This window comes from Heloderma suspectum, chromosome 1 (assembly GCF_057233095.1).
Source record: "Heloderma suspectum isolate Gila_16-S chromosome 1, 16-S_ref, whole genome shotgun sequence".
Classification (NCBI taxonomy): domain Eukaryota; kingdom Metazoa; phylum Chordata; class Lepidosauria; order Squamata; family Helodermatidae; genus Heloderma; species Heloderma suspectum.
Window position 1 is genome coordinate 435,413,176 of NC_139458.1, and position 27,754 is coordinate 435,440,929.

General features: G+C 45.4%; 1 protein-coding gene across 5 annotated transcripts in view; it reads left to right on the plus strand.

Moving 5' to 3' along the window:
- Positions 1-27,754, plus strand: part of KIF13B (kinesin family member 13B) — a 193,385-nt gene that overhangs the window by 149,550 nt on the left and 16,081 nt on the right. For 2 of the 5 annotated variants that reach the window (XM_084829429.1, XM_084829428.1), the window contains exons 32-38: positions 3,546-3,638; positions 8,121-8,273; positions 10,325-10,402; positions 10,845-10,898; positions 12,339-12,359; positions 19,673-19,778; positions 23,475-23,608. In XM_084829429.1, coding sequence (XP_084685555.1) covers positions 3,546-3,638; positions 8,121-8,273; positions 10,325-10,402; positions 10,845-10,898; positions 12,339-12,359; positions 19,673-19,778; positions 23,475-23,608 — 639 coding nt within the window. The remainder of the gene's footprint in view (positions 1-3,545; positions 3,639-8,120; positions 8,274-10,324; positions 10,403-10,844; positions 10,899-12,338; positions 12,360-19,672; positions 19,779-23,474; positions 23,609-27,754) is intronic. The other 3 variants (XM_084829431.1, XM_084829430.1, XM_084829433.1) reach the window with 2 other exon arrangements.

Below are 27,754 nucleotides of genomic sequence, written 5' to 3' on the forward strand. Positions count from 1 at the left end.
TCTGCTTCATTGACTACGCTAAAGCCTTTGATTGTGTGGATCACAACAAACTGTGGCAAATTCTGAAAGTGATGGGAGTAGCAGACCACCTTACCTGTCTCCTGAGAAACCTGTACGAAGGTCAAGAAGCAACAGTAAGAACCAGACATGGAACAACCGATTGGTTCAAAATTGGGAAAGGAGTACGACAAGGCTGCATATTGTCACCCTGCTTATTTAACTTATATGCAGAGTACATCATGAGAAATGCCGGGTTGGATGAATCAGAGGTCGGAATTAAGATTGCCGGGAGAATTATCAACAACCTCCGATATGCAGACGATACCACCCTAATGGCAGAAAGCGAAGAGGATCTCAAGAGCCTCTTGTTGAGGGTGAAAGAGGAGAGTGCAAAAGCTGGTTTGAAACTCAACATTAAAAAAACGAAGATCATGGCATCTGGCCCCATCACTTCCTGGCATATGGAAGGGGAAGAAATGGAAGCAGTGACAGATTTTACTTTCTTGGGCTCCAAGATCACCGCAGACGGTGACTGTAGCCATGAAATTAAAAGACGCTTGCTCCTTGGGAGGAAAGCTATGGCCAACCTAGACAGCATAGTAAGAAGCAGAGACATCACCTTGCCGACAAAGGTCCGTCTAATCAAAGCTATGGTTTTCCCAGTAGTAATGTATGGCTGTGAGAGCTGGACTATAAGGAAGGCTGAGCGCCGAAGAATTGATGCTTTCGAACTGTGGTGCTGGAGAAGACTCTTACGAGTCCCCTGGACTGCAAGGAGGTCAAATCAGTCCATCCTAAAGGAAATCAACCCTGACTGCTCATTGGAAGGACAGATAATGAAGCTGAAGCTCCAATATTTTGGCCACCTAATGCGAAGAGAAAACTCCCTGGAAAAGACTCTGATGCTGGGAAAGATTGAAGGCAAAAGGAGAAGGGGACGGCAGAGGATGAGATGGCTAGATAGCATCACGGATGCAATGAATATGAACTTGAGCACGCTCCGGGAGACAGCGCAGGACAGGAAGGCCTGGCGTGCTATGGTCCATGGGGTCACGAAGAGTCGGACACGACTGAACGACTGAACAACATGGAGGAAGGCTGCTGAGGATGATCTTAAGGTCCGGGCAGGCACATATGGGAGGAGGCGATCCTTCAGATAACTTGGCCCCAAGCCGTTAAGGGCTCTGAATGTTAATACCAGCACTTTGAATCGGGCCCGGAAATGGACTGGCAGCCAGTGCAGCTGGAAAAGTACTGGCATAATATGAGCTCATTGGCCAGTTTAAACATGGAATTGGCCCATTATCATTAAAAGAAGGAGTGGGGCCCAGTGTTTAAAATCCAAAGGAGGACATTTATTTATTTGCTTATTTACTTACTACATTTATATCCCGCCTTTTTCCTCCTTAAGAAACCCAAGGCGGTGTACGTTCTCCTCCTCCTCTCCGTTTTATCCTCACAACAACTACGCTGTGAGGTAGGTTGGGCTGAGGGTCTGTGACTGGCCCAGTCACCCAGGGGGCTTCCATGGCCGAGTGGGGACCAGAACTCGGATCTCCTGGCTGGTCTCCCACAGTTTCCCTCCCCTGCAGCATCTCTTCCCATTTGCTTTTCTGCTCAGCTGGCCTCAGACACCAGAGGAGGCCTTGGCTGAGAGAGACTGCAGGGAGGTAAGACTTGGGCAGGGGGAGAGTTCTTATCCACTCACCCAGGCACCACTTTGGCAGTTAAAATGGGCCAGCTCTGCTTTACTGTTCTTGTGTGTGTGGGATTGAAATTAGTTTGACCCAGAGGCAAGGTGTTAAAGCCTGTGGCAGAGATTGAAGGCTCTCCTGAGTGGCGAAGTAAGTGGGAAATAGTGTGCGTGTGTAGGTGTGACCCAATGAGACACAAAACCCCCAAACTTGACAGTGCTGCCTTATACTGCTTCGGACCCTTGGGCCACCCAGCACCGTCTCCTCGGACAGGCAGCAGCTCTCCAACATCTCGGCCAGGGGTCTTTCCCAGCCCTCCTAGTAGAGGCCATTTTACTGGAGATGCTGGGGATCGAACCTGGGGCTGTCTGCTTGCAAAGCGTGACCCCTGCCGCTGAGCGAGCCCCCACCTGCCCATATTCCGCAGAGAGGCACAGCTGGCTGAGTTCATGACAACCATTGGCACAAACCCTCCATCCGTTTCTTTCCTGTGCGGCCCGCTCTGCTCTCTGGGCTTTTTAGCTATTCTCCACCACCGATATGCAACCCAAATGTGTATTTCAAAACGGTATCAATAACCTTCCACAGCGGCCAGTCATTTGCAGCAACTTGGGATGACTCATCTCTGCATTAATTCAGGAGTCGGGATTTTAACCTCGCGAGGCACCCTGTCCGCATAAACAATGGCCCGGCCCCTCTTAAATCATTGTTTGCAATGATCTCTGCGGCCGAGGATTCAGTGACCAGACTGGTCTGCAATTCAAAGCACAAGTAACTCCGAGCGCACGACTAAATACGCGTGTTCAAGAAGGGCTCGAGTGTGCTGGTTAAAAAGTCACCTTGCTTGGCTTTCTGTAATGATGCAGACAAAAAAACTTGGGGTCAGTTCACACGTTTACTTTCTGGGAATCTGAGCAATGGTCCCATACCCAGTTTACAAGGTGGGACAAGCCTCCTGGATACACTCAGTTCCCCACATACGACTGCCTCACGCGGGGGTTGAAGGTTCCCAGAAAATTCTGTCTGTGAAGGCCCCCCATTGCACAAGGCATTGAATAACAGGGCTACAAGTTTTCATTGGTAGATTAATCAATTTTAATTTTGTTCCGGTGTGTTGTGTTTTTTTACATAAGAACAGCCCTGCTGGATCAGACTAAGGGTCCATCTAGTCCAGCATTCTGTTCACACAGTGGCCACCCAGCTGTCGACTGGGAACCCACAAGCAGGACATGAGTGCAACAGCACCCTCCCGCCCATGTTCCTCAGCAACTGGGGTACATAGGCATATTGCCTCTGATACTGGAGGGAGCACAGAGGCATCAGGACTAGTAGCCATCGATAGCCTTCTCCTCCAGGCATTTGTCTAACCCCACTTTTCAAGCCATGCAAATTGATGGCCATCCCTGCGTCTTGTGGTTACATTCCCTAATAGAAAAGGTAGCCTTTCCTTCTAAAGATAGGTAGTAGTTTTTCTTCCTTAAATTATAATTTATCGCTCAGTTTTAGAAAGGATGCTTTGGTTCCGTTAATATGCAGATAGATTTAGATATATTTGCTTAATTGGTTCGAAAGCAGATGACTGATCAACTAAAAGTTAATGAACTGGTTGACCATCCTGCTTGTATATTGCCGGGGGCGGGGGCGAGGGGGGGAATCACTTACCACAAGGAGAGGATTTCCAGAAGGTAAATGTGCCCTGTTTTATATTCCATTTTGCTAAAGTGTAACTCGCTGCGTTTCTTTTGTGCTAAGCCGGCTGCTTTTTTGTGTATTGACTTCATCTTGTTGAAAGAGATGTACATGTCTTTATCGCTGATGTATTTGAAGCCATGAGATTTCTTTTACCTGTAGGGTTTTGCTCAAAGTTTCCTGAGAAGGATGTCATACCGAAGTTCTGTGCCTGGCTGCGGAGTCACATTTGAAATAGTTTCCAATATCCCAGAGGTGAATATCTGTGGGGATGCAAAGCAACATTGCTTCCAAAAAACCTTTCCTCAATGGTTTATATTTTTTTTATTTATTTATTGTATTTTTATCCCACTCCTCAGCCAAAAAAGGCTCCCGGAGTGGCTTACGATCAATGAACAAAGAAGACAGTCCCTGCCCGCAGGCTTACAATCTAAAAAAGACACGACACACAAGGAAAAGGCAATGGGGAGGGAGAAAAAAATTATTAGGTAAACTGTCAGCAGGGCTGGTGGGATGGCCCTGTTCCCCCCTCTCATCCCCACAGGAGGGGCAGTCCAACTGGAGTAGGCCCTGATGTTCCCTTTGCCGGCTCCCTTGCTCCTTCTTCTTCCCCACAGGGCCAGGGATGGCAATTAGCCCTGGGGGGTGGGGGAGACTCCAACTGGAGCAGGCCCTGATGTTCCCTTTACACAGCTGGCTATTTGCTTTAATATCTTCCCTGAAGAGTCCACATCCTGGGAGCTTTAGCCAAGGCTGGTTCCCTGCCCATACCCACAGCAGATGGGGACCATTTACAAGGCTGATTTGCTCTATTTGCTCCAACTAGGGATGGAGGGATCAGTCTGTTCCCATGTCAGTCTGACATGTGTTCAGTCCACTTGGCCCCATTTCCACCTTGATCTGTGATTTAGACAGAAATCGGCACAAACATTTGTATTTGAATACATATATTTTTGAATGTATTTTCTCACAAAATAAGCATATCTAAACATATTTTCTAAGCAGACATTTCTAATGCGTATTATGCTAAAATCACACTTTTTTCTTGTGTATTTTGGTATGGCTTTTGAGCCAAGAGCTATGCCACAAGATTCGGAGAAGTGCAAAATCCAAAGGATGACTATGTTCCAATCTGGACATTAGTCTGGGAAGGGCGGATTACATCAGATCGCTTCCAGATGTAGACCAAACAAAAGCCTTGAGCACCCCTGCTCAGAACTGTTGGGCCAAGTGGCTGAATGAATATAGGATGCTACCTTACACTGTGTCAGACTATTGATTTTTGTTGTTGTTCAGTCGTTCAGTCGTGTCCGACTCTTCGTGACCCCATGGACCATAGCACGCCAGGCCTTCCTGTCCTGCACTCTCTCCCGGAGCGTGCTCAAGTTCATATTCATTGCATCCATGATGCTATCTAGCCATCTCATCCTCTGCCGTCCCCTTCTCCTTTTGCCTTCAGTCTTTCCCAGCATCAGGGTCTTTTCCAGGGAGTTTTCTCTTCGCATTAGGTGGCCAAAATATTGGAGCTTCAGCTTCATTATCTGTCCTTCCAATGAGCACTCAGGGCTGATTTCCTTTAGGATGGACTGATTTGACCTCCTTGCAGTCCAGGGGACTCGTAAGAGTCTTCTCCAGCACCACAGTTCGAAAGCATCAATTCTTCGGCGCTCAGCCTTCCTTACAGTCCAGCTCTCACAGCCATACATTACTACTGGGAAAACCATAGCTTTGATTATGTGGACCTTTGTCGGCAAGGTGATGTCTCTGCTTCTTACTATGCTGTCTAGGTTTGCCATAGCTTTCCTCCCAAGGAGCAAGCGTCTTTTAATTTCATGGCTACAGTCACCGTCTGCGGTGATCTTGGAGCCCAAGAAAGTAAAATCTGTCACTGCTTCCATTTCTTCCCCTTCTATATGCCAGGAAGTGATGGGGCCAGATGCCATGATCTTAGTTTTTTTAATGTTGAGTTTCAAACCAGCTTTTGCACTCTCCTCTTTCACCCTCAACAAGAGGCTCTTGAGATCCTCTTCGCTTTCTGCCATTAGGGTGGTATCGTCTGCATATCGGAGGTTGTTGATAATTCTCCCGGCAATCTTAATTCCGACCTCTGATTCATCCAACCCGGCATTTCTCATGATGTACTCTGCATATAAGTTAAATAAGCAGGGTGACAATATGCAGCCTTGTCGTACTCCTTTCCCAATTTTGAACCACTCGGTTGTTCCATGTCTGGTTCTTACTGTTGCTTCTTGACCCTCGTACAGGTTTCTCAGGAGACAGGTAAGGTGGTCTGGTACTCCCATCACTTTAAGAATTTGCCACAGTTTGTTGTGATCCACACAATCAAAGGCTTTAGCGTAGTCAATGAAGCAGAAATAGACATTTTTCTGGAATTCTCTTGCTTTCTCCATGATGCAGCGAATGTTGGCGATTTGATCTCTAGTTCCTCTGCCTCTTCGAAACCCAGCTTGTACTTCCGGTAGTTCTCGGTTCGCATACTGCTGAAGCCTAGCTTGTAGGATTTTGAGCATCACCTTGCTGGCATGTGAAATGAGCGCAATGGTGCGGTAGTTTGAACACTCTTTGGCGTTGCCCTTCTTTGGAATTGGAATGTAAACTGACCTTTTCCAGTCTTGTGGCCACTGTTGAGTGTTCCAGATTTGTTGGCATATTGAATGCAGCACTTTAACAGCATCATCTTTTAGGATTTTAAATAGCTCGGCTGGAATACTGTCATCTCCGCTAGCTTTGTTGTTACTAATGCTTCCTAAGGCCCACTTGACTTCACTCTCTAGGATGTCCGGCTCAAGTTCAGTGACCGCATTATCATGGCTATCAGGGACATTCAGATCTTTCCTGTATAGTTCTTCTGTGTATTCTTGCCACCTCTTCTTAATCTCCTCTGCTTCTGTTAGGTCCCTGCCTTCTTTGTCCTTTATCATGCCCGTCTTTGCACAAAACGTTCCCTTGAGATCTCCAATTTTCTTGAAGAGATCTCTAGTCTTTCCCATTCTGTTGTTTTCCTCGATTTCTTTGCATTGTTCATTTAAGAAGGCCTTCTTGTCTCTCCTTGCTATTCTCTGGAACTCTGCATTCAGTTGGGTATATCTTCCCCTTTCTCCTTTGCTTTTCGCTTCCCTTCTTTCCTCAGCTACTTGTAAAGCCTCATCAGACAGCCACTTGGCTTTCTTGCATTTCTTTTTCTTTGGGACGGATTTCGTTGCTGCCTCCTGAACAATGTTACGGACCTCCGTCCATAGTTCCTCAGGCACTCTGTCTATCAGGTCTAATCCCTGAAATCTATTCCTCACCTCCACTGTATATTCATAAGGGATATGATTTAGGTCATACCTGAAAGGTTTAGTGGCTTTCCCTACGTTCTTCAATTTAAGCCGAAATTTTGCAAGAAGCAGCTCATGATCTGAGCCACAGTCAGCTCCAGGTCTTGTTTTTACTGACTGTATGGAGCTTCTCCATCTTTGGCTGCAAAGGACATAATCAATCTGATTTCGATATTGACCATCTGGTGACGTCCATGTGTAGAGTCGCCTCTTGTGCTGTTGGAAAAGAGTGTTTGCTATGATCAGCGTGTTCTCTTGGCAAAACTCTATTAGCTTTTGCCCTGCTTCATTTTGTACACCAAGGCCATGCCTGCCTGTTATCCCGGTGATTTCTTGACTTCCTACTTTAGCATTCCAATCCCCTATGATGAAGAGGACATCTTTTTTTGGTGTTAGTTCTAGAAGGTGTTGTAGGTCTTCATAGAACCGATCAACCTCAGCTTCTTCGGCCTCAGTGGTTGGGGCATAGACTTGAATTACTGTGATGTTGAATGGTTTGCCTTGGATTCGTACTGAGATCATTCTATCATTTTTAAGATTGTACCCCAGTACTGCTTTTCCCACCCTTTTGTTGACTATGAATGCTACTCCATTTCTTCTAAGGGATTCTTGCCCACAATAGTAGATATGATGGTCACCTGAATTAAATTCGCCCATGCCTGTCCATTTGAGTTCGCTGATTCCCAAGATGTCGATGTTCAATCTTGCCATCTCATGTTTGACCACCTCCAGCTTACCTTGATTCATTGATCTGACATTCCAGGCTCCTAAACAATATTGTTCTTTACAGCATCGGATTTTCTTTTCACCGCCAGACACATCCACAGCTGAGTGTCCTTTCGGGTTTGGCCCAGCCGCTTCACTCTTTCTGGCGCTACTTGGAAATACCCTCTGCTCTTCCCCAGTAGCATATTGGACACCTTCCGACCTGAGGGGCTCATCTTCCGGCGTCATCTCTTTTAGCCTTGTGATACGTTCCATGGGGTTTTCTTGGCAAGAATACTGGAGTGGGTTGCCATTTCCTTCTCCAGTGGACCACATTTTGTCAGAACTCTCTGCCATGACCTGTCCGTCTTGGGTGGCCCTGCACGGCATAGCTTATGGCTTCACTGAGTTACGCAAGCCCCTTCGCCACAACAAGGCAGTGATCCATGAAGGGGACTATTGATTTACCTGGGGCTTTTTGCACAGAAAGCATTGGCTCTAACCCTGAGCCATATGGGGAGGGATATGCTGGAACGATTTACCCCTTAGTTCTGAATTTGCAGTCCCAACTGCAGTTCAGCATTCCTATAAGCATGCATTAAAAGTTTCCTGTAATTTGATCTTTGCTGCAGGATCTAGTCTTGGTGTGACAGTAACTTTGCTAACTTGAGATGGTGTCTCTTCATTGCAGGATGCTCAGGGGGCAGAGGAGCGTGAGGCGCTGGCAAGAATGGCAGCCAATGTTGACAATGCAGCTTCGGCTGACTCAGAAGCCCATATAGAGAAATACCTCCGAAGTGTGCTGGCCGTGGAGAACATACTGACGCTGGACCGCCTACGGCAGGTACGTTAATGCCAAGTAAGAATGCTACATGGCTATTAGCACGCCAGAAAGTGTGGAATCCCCTAACTTTCATAGAACCCTGGGAATTCTTTCTTTTAAATTAAAAACACACCCACCCACACGCGGGTGTACATTTCTAGTCTTCATTTCTGCAGAGAAAATGTTTTGGTAGTTTTTGCTAAAGGGAGCTTGGGAGTATTGGGAGTGATACTACTTAATATTTTTATATTCCTTAAATTTGTATCCGACTCTTTGACCCAATAAGCCTTCATGGTAGCTTACACTGAAAAAAACCACAATAGAAAAACAAACCATATTTACATATACATATTCACACATTTACAGTAATAACATTTAAAACAGAAAGGATTTGATATAAGAAACAAAGGGTCCATCCCTAAAGGCCTTTCTAACAGGGAAGATTTTCATCAGCCTTCTTGGGAACATGAGAGAATTAGTCTAGAATCTGGGGGCGTTTTCTGAATGCAGGTGCCACTGTTGAAAAGGCCCTACTCCTTGTGACCATCTCTTTTTTTAACGCACTGGATTTGAAACTGTGGGGCAGACACACACACACACACCCCTTGGGGGACATGGAACACCTGGAGGGGGTATAATGTTCCAGGCAAAGAGCAGATCCTGATGCCAGGAGCCTTCCGCCCTTCACCAGTTATGGCACATGGATGAATTAAATGCCATCTAACAGAGGATCCTCAATGATTTACCTGGGCTTTGTAAGGACATAAGAATATTCCATGTTAGATGTAATTAGAAAAGAAACTGGAAAAAAAAACTACCAAGATAGCACTCCCCTTATACAAATCTATGGTGTGGCCACACTTGGAATACTGTGTACAATTCTGCTCACCACACCTAAAGAAGGATATTGCAGAGCTGGAAAAAGTGCAGCAAAAGGCAACTAAAATGATCAAGGGGCTGGAGCATCTCCCATAGTGAGAGAAGGTTACACAGCTGGGATTGTTTAGCTTGGAAAAAAGGAGGGTAAGAGGAGACGTGATAGAGGTGTACAAAAGTATGCGTGGTGTGGAGAATGTGGATAGGGAGACATTTTTCTCCCTCTCTCAAAATACTAGAACCCAGTGGGGTCATCCCATGAAGCTGATTGGTGGGAGATTCAGACAGATAAAAGGAAGGGCTTCTTCACACAGTGCATAGTTAAACTAAGGGGTCCATCCAGTCCAGCATTCTGTTCACACAGTGGACAACCTGCTACCCACAGGAAGCCCACAAGCAGGACATGAGCACAACGGCACCCTCCCTCCCATGTTTCCCAGCAACTGGGGTACATCGGCTACATGCTTCCTCTGATACTGGAGGGAGCATGTAGCCCTCAGGCCTAGTAGCCATCAATAGCTTTCTGCTCCAGGAATTTGTCCAGCCCCCTTTTAATGCCATCCGAAGTGGTGGCCATCACTCCATCTTGGGGTAGCAAATCCCATAGTTTAACTCTGCACTGTGTGAAGAAGCCCTTCCTTTTATCTGTCCTGAATATCCCACCAGTCGGCTTCATGGGATGACCTTGAAGCCAATTATGAGAGGAGAAAAATGTCCCCCTGACTACTTTCTCCACACCATGCATAATTTTAGACACCTTTATCATGTCTCCCCCTTTTTTATCATGTTTCTAACACAATAGCCAAAGCTGTCTGGGCAGTTCACAAAAATTAAAACCCTAAAATACGACACGATAAAAATGTAAGACCTTTACAAGTTTAAAACAGAATAAAACCAACGTAAAGACCGGAGCAATTTCAGAGGGTGCAAGGGTTACTGCATTTCCTGCTGTAGAAGAAATGGTTGATGCTGGGCAGGCAAGGTACTCAAGGAAGAATACGTTTAGCAAGGCATGGGGGTGCCAAGCCCCAAAATGTGAAGCAACACTGTTCTAAACTATGTGTGTGTAGAGTGCACAGAAGTAACTGTGACTGTATATAACACACCTTGCCTTTTGTTCGCCTCAAAACTTGTTTTTCTGTTGTAGGTGTGTGGGGGGGGGGTTAGGGATGTAGTTATCTATTTATTCGTTACAGGAGGTTGCCGTGAAGGAACAGCTAACAGGGAAAGGAAAACTGTACCGAAAGAGCCTCAGTTCGCCAAACGTCAATCGAGTGAGTTACTACAATTGTGCTTAAGCCTCCCCAATAAGTGGTGGTGGAGTGAGCGTGAGTGTGTGTGTGTGTGTGTAAGAGACAGATGGCACCATGGAGGCTTGGGAGGAGACAAGCAAAGGGCTAGATGTGCCTGATCTCGGAAGCTAAGCAGGGTCAGCCCTAGTTAGTACTTGGATGGGAGACTGCCTGGGAATCAGGCTTCCTGCATTGAGCAGGGGGTTGGACTCAGTGGTCTTGTAGGCCCCTTCCAACCCTATGATTCTATGATCTATGAGACAGGTAGCAGCTCTCCACCTGGGAACAGTACTTTGGGATATGGCTGCAGTGCATTCTTAGCATCTCCTGCTGCTGGCGCTCTGTTGACATCTGTGTTCACCTATCAACGTTGCGTGTCTTGGGCTCACATTTTAAATTCTCCTCTGTGTTTTTGCTCTTTCAGCTCTCTGGAAGCCGCCAAGATCTAAATCCACCTTATAGCCTCGCTACTTACAAAGTAAGCTTTCAGAATTTCTTATTGGAATGGAAAGTTTGGGAGAGCACAAGCAAATGCCACATTGTAGATATAGCAGAACGTTGAGCTGGAGGGTCATCCCTTTTCCCATTCAGAGCCAAGCACGGCCAGATTTCTCTCTTACCAAACCTGGCATTAGGCCACTGAATATTATTTAGTAATAGAACCTTCTGGGGGTGGGGGAGAGGGGTGAAACTGAACCTTTTAATTGTAATGTAGTTTAAAAATATTTTAAGAATTAAATTTTCAAAGCTGCTCTAAAAATGATGCTTGGAATCCCAATTGCTGGGTTGTTTGCTTTAGCAGAACTGTCTGATCCAAGACATGACTAGACTGTTGAGAGGCTTAACTGACCTTCCAAGTAGCTGTTTTGTGGCCAGGGCACTGTAAGAGCTATAGCAGTAGAAGACACCAGCTCTGAAACTTAAATTGTGCTGGGGTTTTACAAATGTTGGGCCTTGTCTGTCCTCTCACCACCCATTAATCGGAGCTGTTTTTAATTGCAACTCCAAGCTGTCTGAACATGTACAGGAGGCCTCCTCAACCTGGTGCCCTCCGTATGTGCTGGACTGTGAGTCCCCCAATTCCCAGCCAGCCTGGCCATCAACCAACTCAAGAATGTGGTGGCCACAACTCACACATTGAGCGCCCTTTCAGGAAATGGCCAGGAGGTGGGACGCTCTACCAAGGAAAAGTAATCTGTAGGACCCACACTCTCCAGGACAGATTGTATTGCCCCCACAGAGGACTGGCTTGCAACTGAGCAGGATATTAGAGCATAGCTTCCCAGCAACCCTGAGTGTAGAAATCTTCTTTCAAATCTTTTTTTTAAATGAAACGTCATTGCAGTTTAACAATGATAACAATTAAACACAATGTTCACAGTTGAGCGCTTTAAAGCCCTATTGGTTTCACTGGGACAGAGTTGAGCATGCTTTGGAACCTCCCTGAATTGAAATCAATGGGACTTAAGGGTCCTTAGCTTTGCCTGGATTGGGCTGTTGATATTATCAGTTTTACCAGCCTGAGTGCCGTAGCTGCTGCTGCCTGAGTGCTGTAGGTGGTAAGCAGTTACTTTGGGATGACATCTTTTCTAGGGTTGGATCCAGACCTAGGCATGTTCAGAGTAGACCCATTGAAATCAATGGGACAGGTTTGCCACGACTAACTTAAGCCACATTGGCTTCAATGGATCTACTGTAAGCATGAGCAGATCTGGATCCAACCCCTAGTATTTATAGCCGACTTGCATTCTGAAACATGTACAAATGGTCCATGAAGGCAGATTATCTGTGTTCAAACTACATTTGCTTTTTAGTGGAAAGGATCATTCATCATCTGAATTTTCATTGTTTCTCTTTCTCTTTTATGTTTTTGTTTCTTAACAATTCAACGGTATCCACCCCTCATTGCATGTGTCAGTGTCCCCAGGTCCCGGCAGAGGTAACTAATTCATTAGGTTCACCTAATGAACGGGATAAATATATTATCCCATTCTGGAGTGCTTTGCCCTGAACCTCTTTGCTCTAAACTAACCCTTAAAATCTCCGTTGGAAATGCTGCCGTCATGTTTCCTTTTTTTCCCCTTAACGCTTAGTTAACCTAGGAGTAATTCTTTGGAACTGGCCTTGCTTTTGAAGTGGTGAGCTTGCCTGCTTTATCTGAATGGCCAAGGCGGTCTTGCTGTTGATAGTTACTTACTTGTACTGTACCATTAATGTATACGGAACTCTAGAGAGCAACCTAACCCCAAAAGTTAGACCTCTGCCCCAAGGAACTTACAGTCTAAAGTTATTGGCAGGGGTGTGCGGGAACAAATGGGCAACCAGGGATGTCTGTGAGCAAGTGCATAAGTGAGAATGCGTAAGTAAGAATATAGAGAAGGTCTGCAGATCAGGCGAGGGAGCCAGTATCCTGCTTCAACAGGGCCCGGCTAAGTGCTTCTGTGAAGCCTCCAGTCAAGGCATGAAGGCAATACTGAATAGCATTCAAAGCTATACTGCCTCTGAGCATGGAGGTCCTATTTAGCGATAGATCCATCATCCATTAATTTGCCTAACCCCCTTTATTTATTATTTTATTATTATTTGTATTTATTTATTTTATTTCAAGTTTACAGCTTCCATCAGTCCTAGCCAGCATAGCAAATGGTGAGAGATCATGGGAGTTGTAGGCATGGTGTGGAGAAAGTGGATAGGGAGACATTTTTCTCCCTCTTCCATAATTCTAGAACCTGGGGTCATCCCATGAAGCTGATTGGTAGGAGATTCAGGGCAGAGAAAAGGAAGGACCTCTTCACACAGCGCATAGTCAAACTATGGAATTCGCTGCCTCAGGACATAGTGATGGGCACCAATTTGGATGGCTTTAAAAGGGAGTTAGACAAATTCATGGAAGAGAAGGCTGTCAATGGCTACTAGTTCTGATGGCTCTGTGCTACCTCCAGTATCAGAGGCAATATGCCTATGTACGCCAGTTGCTGGGGAACATGGGCGGGAGGGTGCAGTTGCACTCATATTCTGCTTGTGGGTTTCCTGTGAGCAGCTGGCTGGCCACTGCATGAACAGAATGCTGGACTAGATGGAACCATGGTCTGATCCAGCAGGGCTCTTCTTATGTTTGTATATAGGCCTAAACATCTGGAGTGCCACAAGTTGCCCATCCCTGATTTATTTATGTATTATAAAATGTATAAACTCCACATAGAGAGATATTGGAACAGTGTGCACAAAATCAAAATACAAAAAAGTTACAGAAAAAGCAAACAGATCAACAAAAGAACACTGGAATCTACTCATCAGTCAGGACATGCTTGCCTGAAACAAAAAGCCTTCAGCAAATGCTGAAAGCTAAAGAGCGTAGCTGCATGCCTGATCTCAGTTGGAAGGGCATTTCCGAGGTTGGGAGCCACCACACCAAAAGCCCTGCTCGTAGTGGTTTCTAAGCAGACCTCCGGCCCATGTGCCACTATGGAAGACTGCTTGTTAGCTGCCTTTCCATACACTCGAGGAAGCATACAGAAAGCCCAGCCTTTTAAGCCAGCAGCCATCATCGCATCTTGTTCCACTGAGTTCCGCAAATTAATACTCCATTATGTGCAGCGGTACCTCATTTTGTCTGCCCTGAATCTACTGCAAGTCAGTTTAACTGGGTTCAAGTAGGCAAAACATAAGTGGAAATGTTGCATCCCACTTTGGGATGTTTTTAAAAAAATGAAAAGTGGTATAGAGATTTTATGAAATCAACAAATAAATATCGAAAGGCTATCTGTACGTTTGCCTGATCAGATTTGTTGTTGTTGTTCAGTCGTTCAGTCGTGTCCGACTCTTCGTGACCCCATGGATCATAGCACGCCAGGCCTTCCTGTCCTGCGCTGTCTCCCGGAGCGTGCTCAAGTTCATATTCATTGCATCGGTGATGCTATCTAGCCATCTCATCCTCTGCCGTCCCCTTCTCCTTTTGCCTTCAGTCTTTCCCAGCATCAGGGTCTTTTCCAGGGAGTTTTCTCTTCGCATTAGGTGGCCAAAATATTGGAGCTTCAGCTTCATTATCTGTCCTTCCAATGAGCAGTCAGGGTTGATTTCCTTTAGGATGGACTGATTTGACCTCCTTGCAGTCCAGGGGACTCGTAAGAGTCTTCTCCAGCACCACAGTTCGAAAGCATCAATTCTTCGGCGCTCAGCCTTCCTTATAGTCCAGCTCTCACAGCCATACATTACTACTGGGAAAACCATAGCTTTGATTAGACGGACCTTTGTCGGCAAGGTGATGTCTCTGCTTCTTACTATGCTGTCTAGGTTGGCCATAGCTTTCCTCCCAAGGAGCAAGCGTCTTTTAATTTCATGGCTACAGTCACCGTCTGCGGTGATCTTGGAGCCCAAGAAAGTAAAATCTGTCACTGCTTCCATTTCTTCCCCTTCTATATGCCAGGAAGTGATAGGGCCAGATGACATGATCTGAGTTTTTTTAATGTTGAGTTTCAAACCAGCTTTTGCACTCTCCTCTTTCACCCTCAACAAGAGGCTCTTGAGATCCTCTTCGCTTTCTGCCATTAGGGTGGTATCGTCTGCATATCGGAGGTTGTTGATAATTCTCCCGGCAATCTTAATTCCGACCTCTGATTCATCCAACCCGGCATTTCTCATGATGTACTCTGCATATAAGTTAAATAAGCAGGGTGACAATATGCAGCCTTGTCGTACTCCTTTCCCAATTTTGAACCACTGGGTTGTTCCATGTCTGGTTCTGACTGTTGCTTCTTGACCCTCGTACAGGTTTCTCAGGAGACAGGTAAGGTGGTCTGGTACTCCCATCACTTTAAGAATTTGCCACAGTTTGTTGTGATCCACACAATCAAAGGCTTTAGCGTAGTCAATGAAGCAGAAATAGACGTTTTTCTGGAATTCTCTTGCTTTCTCCATGATGCAGCGAATGTTGGCGATTTGATCTCTAGTTCCTCTGCCTCTTCGAAACCCAGCTTGTACTTCCGGTAGTTCTCGGTTCGCATACTGCTGAAGCCTAACTTGTAGGATTTTGAGCATCACCTTGCTGGCATGTGAAATGAGCGCAATTGTGCGGTAGTTTGAACACTCTTTGGCGTTGCCCTTCTTTGGAATTGGAATGTAAACTGACCTTTTCCAGTCTTGTGGCCACTGTTGAGTGTTCCAGATTTGTTGGCATATTGAATGCAGCACTTTAACAGCATCATCTTTTAGGATTTTAAATAGCTCGGCTGGGATACTGTCATCTCCGCTAGCTTTGTTGTTACTAATGCTTCCTAAGGCCCACTTGACTTCACTCTCTAGGATGTCCGGCTCAAGTTCAGTGACCGCACTATCATGGCTATCAGGGACATTCAGATCTTTCCTGTATAGTTCTTCTGTGTATTCTTTCCACCTCTTCTTAATCTCATCTGCTTCTGTTAGGTCCCTGCCTTCTTTGTCCTTTATCATGCCCGTCTTTGCATAAAACGTTCCCTTGAGATCTCCAATTTTCTTGAAGAGATCTCTAGTCTTTCCCATTCTGTTGTTTTCCTCGATTTCTTTGCATTGTTCATTTAAGAAGGCCTTCTTGTCTCTCCTTGCTATTCTCTGGAACTCTGCATTCAGTTGGGTATATCTTCCCCTTTCTCCCTTGCTTTTCGCTTCCCTTCTTTCGTGAGCTACTTGTAAAGCCTCATCAGACAGCCACTTTGCTTTCTTGCATTTCTTTTTCTTTGGGATGGATTTCGTTGCTGCCTCCTGAACAATGTTACGGACCTCCGTCCATAGTTCCTCAGGCACTCTGTCTATCAGGTCTAATCCCTGAAATCTGTTCCTCACCTCCACTGTATATTCATCAGGGATATGATTTAGGTCATACCTGAAAGGTTTAGTGGTTTTCCCTACGTTCTTCAATTTAAGCCGAAATTTTGCAAGAAGCAGCTCATGATCTGAGCCACAGTCAGCTCCAGGTCTTGTTTTTACTGACTGTATGGAGCTTCTCCATCTTTGGCTGCAAAGGACATAATCAGTCTGATTTCGATATTGACCATCTGGTGACGTCCATGTGTAGAGTAAGGTGCAAATAATGGGCTGAGTGAATTCATGCAGCATTCAGAACACGCTGAAATAGTCTCAGTTCTTCAGTATGTGGCCAGCTTGCAACACCACTCATATGTAGGTAACCACTGTCCATTCAGTTCTGCAGTAAATGGGGGTCAAGTCACAGGTTTGGGAACATGCTGAAGCAATTGCATGACCACGTGCCAAGTACTCCACAGATCCATGTGATCCAGGCAGAGAGTGCTAGTTTGGTTCTGTGTCATAAAAACACAAGAAGAGCCCTGCTGAATCAGACCAAAGACCCATCTAGTCCAGCATTCTGTGCACACACTGGCCAACCAGATGCCCCAGTGGGAAGCCCACAAGTAGGACATGAGTGCCATAGCGCCCTCCTGCTTGTGTTCCCCGGCAACTGCCCTCGATTCTGAGGGTAATGTTCAGCTATCATGACTAGTAGCCATTGATAGCCTTCTCCTCCATGAATTTGTCCAATCCCCCTTTAAAGCCATCATCCAAGTTGGTGGCCATCACTACATCTTGTGGTAGCAAACGCCATAGTTTATGCGCTGTGTGAAAAAGTCCTTCCTTTTAAGACTCCTTGACTCTTCCCTCCCCCACCCCCAAATGCCATACCCTGAACTCAGAATAAACTACGAACTGTGCCTGTCTGGTTTAGTCCAGACTGGAGCTGTGTGACCTGTGAAGGCGATTGATACCCCCTTCCCAATGGTTTTGCATTCCTGGACTGGCAGCAGAAACAGGAGCTTTATCAAGCCCCCATGCGTGGCTGCTGTGTGTCACTTGGCCTGGTGGGAGACCAGCTTGCGCGGGGCCTTGTCAGGACATGCTAGTTTTCAATTCTGTGAGCCAAGCAGAACTTCGATCAGACGGAGGAGAGAATTACAGTTTGAGTCAGCAGGTGTATCAGATAAAATCCTGATTTTTCCCCCCTACTTACAACATGCGAGGCAGAAGGAAGGGCTAAGATGTGTTTGCACTGGTACTGGAGGGAGAATCTGTTGCTGTGCGGATTTAGCAAATATAGCAAGGAGTTGATGAGTGCGTCTAAAAGTAGAACTCGTGGTAGGGGATCTGCAAGTTGTTTTGCTGATGCTGTGGTTGATGAAATGAGATATCCATGGTGACTCATGCAGCATTTTCTTTTTTCCAAAATGGGAGGTTCCGGTGAGCTTCCATTAAAAGGGCACCTTGATAAGGCCAGAACTGACCCTGAGCAGACCAGGTCCTCTCTGTTCAGTAACTGCCTTGCAGCTGGATCAGGCCAAGGTCCATCTAGTCTAGCCTTCTGTTTCAGATGTGGACCAGCCAAGATAGCAGTGGGTGGGAGGCAAGGACCCCAGTGGGATCTGGCCTGGGCTGCTTACAGGGGGCGTTTGCTGCTCACTGTGGACTAGCGGGCAAATGGCAAATCGCAGGGCTTTTGCAGGAAGAAGAGGAGAATGGAAAGGATCCCTTGGGAAGTGCTGAGGCATCTGTGCAACAACCTTGTGCCAATGTGAGGCAGAGAGCATGATGTTCTTAAAAGTGGCTGATGAGAATTGGCGTAATGAAGTCTGACCTTGGTGCCCACTCATTTGGCAAAGGTTTCTCCAGACAAATCACGAATACATTTGTTCTTGCCTCTCTATTATAATCCTTTTGGGGAGATTGAAGCACCGGGGCCCTTGTCATTCCCTTTCTCTGCCTCCAAAGAAGGGGGGGGGGGCTGAATCAACCAGCTAGGTTCTGCCCAAAGAGCACTGATGTCTGCTGTCACTAAGTGGAACCGGCTTGCCCAAACTGATCTGTCCCCAGGCGATGTGTTCTGCAGCTGTTGCTTGTTGGACCAAGTGAAACAATCACATCTCTGGTGGACACTCATTGGACCCCTTCTGATAACATGAAGTCCAAGTGATTGCCACTGCAGGGTGATTAACTTTTGTCAAAATGTGTTGGGTAGAACCTGGCTGTCTGAATTGATGCAGCATGGCTGAGAGCTTACATGAGTGAAAGGAACAGAAATAAATAGTGAGTTCAGCAGGAGGATTCAGGGGCCTGAACAATGCAGTGAGGATGCTACCATTTCGCTTTCCCTGAGTTTCAGTAGAAAGATTATTTCCCCTTATTCTTCTTTAAAGAGCTTTACCTGCTTTTGTGTGTGCCAGTTTCCTGCACCTTCCCTTTTATCCTGCTCTTGGATGGCTCGTTTTCAAAAGCTACAAGTATTTACTAAGTCCCATCCTGTTATCCAGTAGTTACTAAATCATGGTCCATAGACGTTCAGTGCAGCTTAAAATGGTCCCCAAGACCACAGCAAAAATAAAAGAGGGAATGTTGAATGCCTTTTTCAGAGCATATTACTAAATGACAAATCACAACTTAACTCCTTCAGCATTGCAGTGCAGCTAACTGTACAGAAACTTTATTCATTGATTGTGGTCTCCTGCAGGCAGAGTCAGTGTCTTTTGAAACCTACTGGGCTCAAAAATATTAGGCGCTTAACAAGTAAACTACAGTAATAATGCATACGATGAAGAAAAAGGGGGAAACATCAGTAGCTAGTGAATAGGCATTGTTCATACTCTGTGCCAAACCTGCTCTGAATGCTAGTTCTGAGCCATGGCTCAGCAGAGGATGTGTCGACCTAGTAGTGCTTCCTCTTCCCCCTTACTCTGTATCTTCAATTGCGCTAGAGGATATCTTCAGTACAGTTGCATATCCTAAGAAAATGTAGGGGTCCTTAACACAAAAAAGTTTGTAAGAATTGCTGATAGTAGTCTGTTGTCCTCTCGGGGAGCACAGGCATGGGAGGGAACATGGCATGTTTACGTTCTTATTACATCATATGCCACCTTTCTTCCATAATCAAACTCAAGGCATCATAAATAAGGTTTTCAGGTGGTCCCCCATCCAGGCACTGACCAGATCCAGACCTGCTTAACTTCAGCAAGGTTGCTACATCAGGTGTCTTCAGACCATGCCCTGGCACCCTGTGGGCCAGAGATGTGTGGGGAAGGGCTCAGTTACGGTTTAGCATAGCCACCTCTCCTGTCCTTCCCAGCTAACACTGGGACAAGGATTCCTGTTCTTGCTTCCTTGCTTATTTTGCAGTATGATGTTTCCTATGGGAGTTTGCCAGGCGCTTCCTGAGTGTTGGTTGGTTCTTCTGGTTTTATCTCTGTGGGTGTCTCTTTTCTTCTTAATTCTTTCTAGAGTCGTTGGGAAAGCCAACAAGATGTGTCGCAAGCTTCAGCACATTCCAACAGGACCCGGACAAGTCCCCTGGGCTCTCCCCAGCAGAACGGTTCTACCAATCCAGGTACAAAAAAAATCCCCAAGCTCCAAGGCAGCAGTGGTGAGCAGTTCCAGAGCAGGGTGTTAATTCGGTGGTCTAATCTTGAGTTCGAGTTTGCACCTTTGTAACCCAGTGGGTTGGAGGGTAAAGCAAAAGACCACAGACTCCAGATTTTAACTTAAAGAAATCATTTTGTTTACTGATATACAATGCTTGAAAATAACATGATCTTCATATGGTTGTTGTTGTTCAGTCGTTAAGTCATGTCTGACTCTTCGTGACCCCACGGACCATAGCACGCCAGGCCTTCCTGTCCTCCGCTCTCTCCCGGAGTGTGCTCAAGTTCATATTCATTGCATCGGTGATGCTATCTAGCCATCACATCCTCTGCCGTCCCCTTCTCCTTTTGCCTTCAATCTTTCCCAGCATCAGGGTCTTTTCCAGGGAGTTTTCTCTTTGCATTAGGTGGCCAAAATATTTGAGCTTCAGCTTCAATATCTGTCCTTCCAATGAGCAGTCAGGGTTGATTTCCTTTAGGATGGACTGATTTGACCTCCTTGCAGTCCAGGGGACTCGTAAGAGTCTTCTCCAGCACCACAGTTCGAAAGCATCAATTCTTCGGTGCTCAGCCTTCCTTACAGTCCAGCTCTCACAGCCATACATTACTACTGGGAAAACCATAGCTTTGATTATGCGGACCTTTGTCGGCAAGGTGATGTCTCTGCTTCTTACTATGCTGTCTAGGTTTGCCATAGCTTTCCTCCCAAGGAGCAAGTGTCTTTTAATTTCATGGCTACAGTCCCCGTCTGCGGTGATCTTGGAGCCCAAGAAAATAAAATCTGTCACTGCTTCCATTTCTTCCCCTTCTATATGCCAGGAAGTGATGGGGCTAGATGACATGATCTTCATTTTTTTAATGTTGAGTTTCAAACCAGCTTTTGCACTCTCCACTTTCACCCTCAACAAAAGGCTCTTTAGATCCTCTTCGCTTTCTGCCATTAGGGTGGTATCATCTGCATATCTGAGGTTGTTGATAATTCTCCCGGCAATCTTAATTCCGACCTGTGATTCATCCAACCCCGCGTTTCTCATGATGTACTCTGCATAGAAGTTAAATAAGCAGGGCGACAATATGCAGCCTTGTCGTACTCCTTTCCCAACTTGGAACCAATCTTACTGTTGTTTCTCGACCCTCCTACAGGTTTCTCAGGAGACAAGTAAGGTGGTCTGGTACTCCCATCTCTTTCAGAATTTGCCAGACTTTGTTGTGGCCCACACAATCAAAGGCTTTAGCGTAGTCAATGAAGCAGAAATAGATGTTTTTCTGGAATTCCCTTGCTTTCTCCATGATCCAGCAAATGTTGGCGATTTGATCTCTAGTTCCTCTGCCTCTTCGAAACCCAGCTTGTACTTCCGGTAGTTCTCGGTTCACATACTGCTGAAGCCTAGCTTGTAGGATTTTGAGCATCACCTTGCTGGCATGTGAAATGAGCGCAATTGTTTGAACACTCTTTGGCATTGCCCTTCTTTGGAATTGGAATGTAAACTGACCTTTTCCAGTCTTGTGGCCACTGTTGAGTGTTCCAAATGTGTTGGCATATTGAGTGCAGCACTTTAACAGCATCATCTTTTAGGATTTTAAATAGCTCAGCTGGGATACTGTCATCTCCGCTAGCTTTGTTGTTAGTAATGCTTCCTAAAGCCCACTTGACTTTACTCTCTAGGATGTCCAGCTCAAGTTCAGTGACCGCACTATCATGGCTATCAGGGACATTCAGATCTTTCCTGTATAGTTCTTCTGTGTATTCTTTCCACATCTTCTTAATCTCATCTGCTTCTGTTAGGTCCCTGCCTTCTTTGTCCTTTATCATGCCCGTCTTTGCACAAAACGTTCCCTTGAGATCTCCAATTTTCTTGAAAAGATCTCTAGTCTTTCCCATTCTGTTGTTTTCCTCAATTTCTTTGCATTGTTCATTTAAGAAGGCCTTCTTGTCTCTCCTTGCTATTCTCTGGAACTCTGCATTCAGTTGGATATATCTTCCCCTTTCTCCCTTGCTTTTCGCTTCCCTTCTTTCCTCAGCTCCTTGTAAAGCCTCCTCAGACAGCCACTTTATTTCTTGCATTTCTTTTTCTTTGGGATGGATTGAGTTGCTGCCTACTGAACAAAGTTACGGACCTCCGTCCATCGTTCCTCAGGCACTCTGTCTATCAGGTGTAATCCCTGAAATCTATTCCTCACCTCCACTGTATATTCATAAGGGATATGATTGAGGTCATACCTGAATGGTTTAGTGGTTTTCCCTACGTTCTTCAATTTAAGCCGAAATTTTGCAAGAAGCAGCTCATGATCTGAGCCACAGTTAGCTCCAGGTCTTGTTTTTACTGATTGTATAGAGCTTGTCCATCTTTGGCTGCAAAGGACATAATCAATCTGATTTCGATATTGACCATCTGGTGATGTCCATATGTAGAGTCGCCTCTTGTGCTGTTGGAAAAGCGTGTTTGCTGTCATCAGCGTGTTCTCTTGGCAAAACTCTATTAGCCTTTATCCTGCTTCATTTTGTACACCAAGGCCATGCTTGCCTATTATCCATTTCTTCTAAGGGATTCTTGCCCACAGTAGCAGATATGACGGTCACCTGAATTAAATTCGCCCATGCCTGTCCATTTTAGTTCGCTGATTCCCAAGATGTCGATGTTCAATCTTGCCATCTCATGTTTGACCACCTCCAGCTTGCCTTGATTCATTGATCTGACATTCCAGGTTCCTAAACAATATTGTTCTTTACAGCATCGGACTTTCTTTTCACCACCAGACATATCCACAGCTGAGTGTCCTTTTGGCTTTGGCCCAGCTGCTTCACTCTTTCTGGCGCTACTTGGAAATTCCCTCTGCTCTTCCTCAGTAGTATATTGGACACCTTCCGACCTGAGGGGCTCATCTTCCGGCGTCGTATCTTTTAGCCTTGTGATACGCTGTGGAAGATGATGATATTTTTATTATTATTATTATTATTATTATTATTATTATTATTATTATTTTGAAGACAGACATAGTAAAATTGGGATTTAGAAAATATTATAAATGCTCAAGTAAGATCATAAGAAAGTGATCAACAAACCAACAAAACAATATAAATGGTTTACAAATGGCAGCAGAATGGTATTGAAATGTCATTAAGAAAATAATCAAAGCAATTTGAATAATTATCCTAGGTCTACATCTCCCTCTATAACTTGAATATTATTAGGATTTTTTTTTTACTATGATAGGCAAACATCTACTGATTCAGTGCAGTGGGTCACAGATCCTTCCATCTGCATCTGAGCCAGAAAAAGGAAGGAAGGAAGGAAGGAAAGAAAGAAAGAGCAAGGGAGAGGGAAAAGGGGAGGGAGAATAGGAAGAGTAAAACAATAGAGAGACATAGAATGAGAGGAATTGTGTAGCCAGGTCACTAATCCTCAGGTCTGTGGTCTCTTACACTGGTCATACTTGACCTCTGACCCACTGGATTGCGAAGGTGCAAATTAATTGAATTGATCAATGCAGGTAGCCCTCCATTGCAGCCATGTGAGTTCTTCAGACCCCTGGCTTCGACAGAACCAGCCCATGGGCTTCTGAATGGTCCAACAGCAGTGCTCCCCTCTCAGTAGCATTGAGAGGGTTCTGTGGGCAGAGGGACGGCACACTTGTGGATGAAATTATGCTTTTGTTCACAGGACTTGGTAGCCTGGCTGCCTCTTACTTGAATCCTGTGAAGTCCTTTGTGCCTCAGATGCCAAAGATACTTAAATCTCTGTTTCCTGTTAGAGATGAGAAAAAGGGCAAGCAACTGTCTCCCCTTGCACAGCAGGTAAAAGCGCATCAGATTGGGGGCGGGCGGGGGGTGTAGGGGAGAAAAGGGAAGAGGTTGTTTACCAATCAATGGGCTTAGAATGGATTCATGAAAATGGGGGCGGGGGCGGGTGTCTCACTGCAAAACGTACTTTTATGTACCTGTTCTTACTCCTCCTTTGCCAAACCTTATCCAGAGTTGAAGCAAGTTTGGAGCGGGGCAGGAATTCTCAATTTATTTATTATTTATTTATTGCATTTATATCCCGCCTTTTGCTTGCAGATTTACATATTCTCCTAATTTTTAATACTGTTCTCAGCTTTGGAAGCTGCTAAATTCATGGGTTTAAAGACAACCAAAATGTACAAGTACCAAATAATATATAATTTACTCTAGTCTAATTTTATCAGCAAGATTTGAGAATTAAATTTTAAGTGGCTTGCCAAATCAAAGCTCATTTTTCACCAGTTGTGAAATGCCTGTGTTCCATACAGCTCCTAGCACACTGTTGCTGCTAAATAAATGTTTGTTAAAAACACCAGCAGCATTGAGCAGCTATGTGGATTTCAGTGTAGTACATACCGGCATAACTTGGGACCGATCACGCTGAACAAAGGCCACCAGCCAACGATGGTTACCAGAGGCTCAATAAACCACCCTGGTGTTGCTATTTACTGAGGTTTGTTTGCCCCAGAGAGTTGTAAGCTTTGTACTCAATGGTTTCATGCAGATTTAGTTTACTGGCCAACACAGAACTGGGATCCATTTGGACTTCTCCCTTGTGGATGCTCCAGAGAAGGGAAGTCCTTTGTGTTGAGAGAAAGGACACATGAATCCACCATCCCCTAATATTTTATGTATGTATGTATGTATGTATGTATTTAATATCCTGCCTTTCTGCCTCAAAATGGCCCTCAATGATATCAAAGGTATTGAAAGGATAACCAAAGGTACTGAAAGATCATCAAATTTTACTATCAAAAGAGGTTAAAAATGATGTGAGTGTCCCTGCTAAGCAATGAACACACATTGCTTTTGGATTGTATATAAACCCAGTTTAAATTCAAAATCGTGCCTTTCAAAGGAGGTTATTGATGACCTACGAAGATTCTCAAGAAATGGGTGGCTGGCTCATTAGAACGGAAGACAAAACATTGTCATTGTTGCATAAGAAGAAATGCATATTGATTAAAAGTCTTCCCAGTAGTGACTCAAGATGAAAGGTTGTGGTAGGTCAGTGTCTGGATAACAACAGATTGATATTCTCCTTTTTTACTTGGCGATTTCTTTTTGGTGTAGTCACCAGTCTTGCAAATGCTCCAGCAAGTTTCTGGGGTGTTGTGCAGGCTCAGCCGACATTTCAATGTTCTTGTTTGGTTTTTTGGTTTTTTTTCCTGCACACGTGTTCAGGATTGGCTCATTTTTCACCGAGGGGTTGCCTCTAAGTTGAAGTGTCATAAAAAGACAATCTCTGAGGGGCAACACATTAAAAAACACACACAGCTTAGCATCTTATTCAGTGTGTCTTGCCTCGGAGATGGAGCACCAAGAAAGAATGGCATTTCAGTATCATCTTTTATTCTATCAGATTTGTAAAGGTTAACTGTAAAAGTAGCTATTTGAGTTGCATATTAAGTATGTACAATAACCATTTTATGAGGCTAGAAAAGCGCAATCAAAGCAGTTCAAAGCCCAAGTTCCCCAGTGTCGATGACGAGCCTTCTCAGTGGTAGACAAGACATAGTGTGTTTTTGTTTGTTTGTTTGTTTGTTTGTTACATGATAGTGCGAGGGAAGGCACAGCACAAAATGGGCTTCAGCTCCTAAAACAAAGATTAACACCATTTGGCAGAAAGGCAGGGATACCCTTTTCACAAATGTAAACCAATAGTTCGGTATCATCTTTTCACAAGCCAGCACAGCCAGCTAAGAGCCTAGAAAACCTTCTTTTTCAGATTTCAGTTCTTTCACGGAAATGAATGAGTCACAGACAGTGCTCAGTAAATGGTAAACCCAATGAAACAAGCACCCTTTGGTTAGAAGAGACAATACAGTCTTTTTTTCTGTGACAGAAACCCTGTAACCCAGCTTTCTTATAGGCGTTGTTGCTGCAGCTGACCCATTCTGGCCTTCTCTGGGTTAGCAGCAATAGCAACAATATGTGTGACCAGCAAGAACCTCCATGTTTAGGAGCAGTATGCCTCTTGAGTACCAACTTCTGAAGACAGAGAATGAGGCCCTTGCTTGGGGTTTCCTAGCAGCATCTGACTGACTGCTGTTGGAAGTGGGATGCTAGACTTAGAACACCTTTCCCAAAACTGCCCCACCCCCCAATATGTTGAGCTACAACTCTCAGTATCCCCAGCCAGCATGAACCTTTGGTCTGTCCTGGCTGGGTGGCTTCTTTTGTTCTCTTAGGGTCAAATGTTCACAGTTCCATCAGACTTTCTTGATAGGATTAGCCCGTGGCTTCCCGGTGTGTGCCTGCTGTGTGTCCTGGAGATACGCGCCTCCCTTTCACGCTTTGCACCTGCAGCCTCTCCCTTCTCCAAGACCCTGTTGGGGTCCTCCTTAGCTGTGGTGCTGCCCAGTCCCTCAGATCTGCAGGGTTGATTAGAGAGCGGCTGAGGGATGAGGCATAAAATCATGACTTAAAAATAGAAGTACATTTTCCATTTGGTAATTCACAAACAACACTAAGTGCTCATCATAAATTTTACCATTGTTGCTGGAACTGATGTTACCGTAAATCACATTAGTTGAAAATGCTTGGCGCTTAAAAAATTAAAAATGGGATTCAGACAGACGTGGTATCAATAAGTGATAGTGATACCGTTTGTCAACTCAAACAGAGGGCATTCTGTCAGCGTACCTTGTGCCTATAAAGAGAGGGGAATGTACCCAACAACAATAATATTTAGTATTTATAAAGAAAGGAAGGAAAGGTTCCTCCTGTGCAAGCACTGGGTCATTACTGACCCCTAGAGGGACGTCGCTTGCGCTGGCGTTTTTGTGGCAGACTAAAGCAGGGTGGGTTGCCATTGCCTTCCCCAGTTGTGACCACCTTTCCCCCAGCAAGCTGGGTACTCATTTTACCGACCTCGGAAGGATGGAGGGCTGAGTCGACCTGAGCCGGCTACCCGAGACCCAGCTTCCGCCGGGATCGAACTCAGGTCGTGGGGAGAGTTTTGGTTGCAATACTGCTGGCTACCACTCTGTGCCACACGAGGCTCCTATTTCTATAGAACTTTTTCCTAGATACCCAAAATGGTTCATGTAGAATCTGAGAGAGCGCCTTCTCCCTTTCCAACCTGCCCAGCCACTGAGGTCATCAGAGGGCGTGCTCCTGCTGGTTCCACATGGACCAACAGCCCGACTGCAGTCTGCCAGGAGAAGAGCCTTCAGTGTGGTGGGCCCCTTTCTTGGAACTCCCTGCCCCTGAAGGTCAGGCAGGCACCAACACTGCGTTGTTCCTGGCACCTCCTGAAAACAGCACTGTTCCAAGAGGCATTCCTTAATTGACCAGTTGCGGTTTTATTCGCATTATGTTTTTAAACAAGTATAATTCTAATGTGGCGTTTTAATCTGTTTATGCTTTCACTGTTTTATCTTTTGTGTTCACCGCTCTGAAATCTGTTCTAGATATGGAGCAGTATATAAATATTGTAAATAAATAAATAATCTGGCCATCTGGGGTATCTCATCTGAGCCCCAGCATAGACCTCAGTCCAAAGGACTGCCCCCCATCCCCCGCCTGCCACACATGCACACCCCGAGCGCTTCAGCGATGGGAGGCACCACAGCGGCAAAGAGCGCTTTCGTGTCTTTCTCTCCAGTGCAAGTGAAGAACTGGAGCCCTCCCCTTCTTATGTACCTCAACTGCTCACTCTGTGACACAGGCAAAGAACACTTTGCATTTAAAAGATCCTTTCCCTGCAACTTTGTGCAGCCAACGTCACTGCCACCATCCCCCAGCCTGTAACCGCTACAGGGTGCAGAGCCTCTTTCAGCCGGAGGGCTGAAATCCATTTTGGACAAGCTCTTGGGGGCCGCCTTCCAGTGGTGGGCAGCAAAATACCTTAGTTTAGAGCTAAGGTATTTTGCCAGTAACTAAGGTTTAGGAGAGGCGTTTCAACATTTTAGAATGGGGAAAAAACAGCAACAA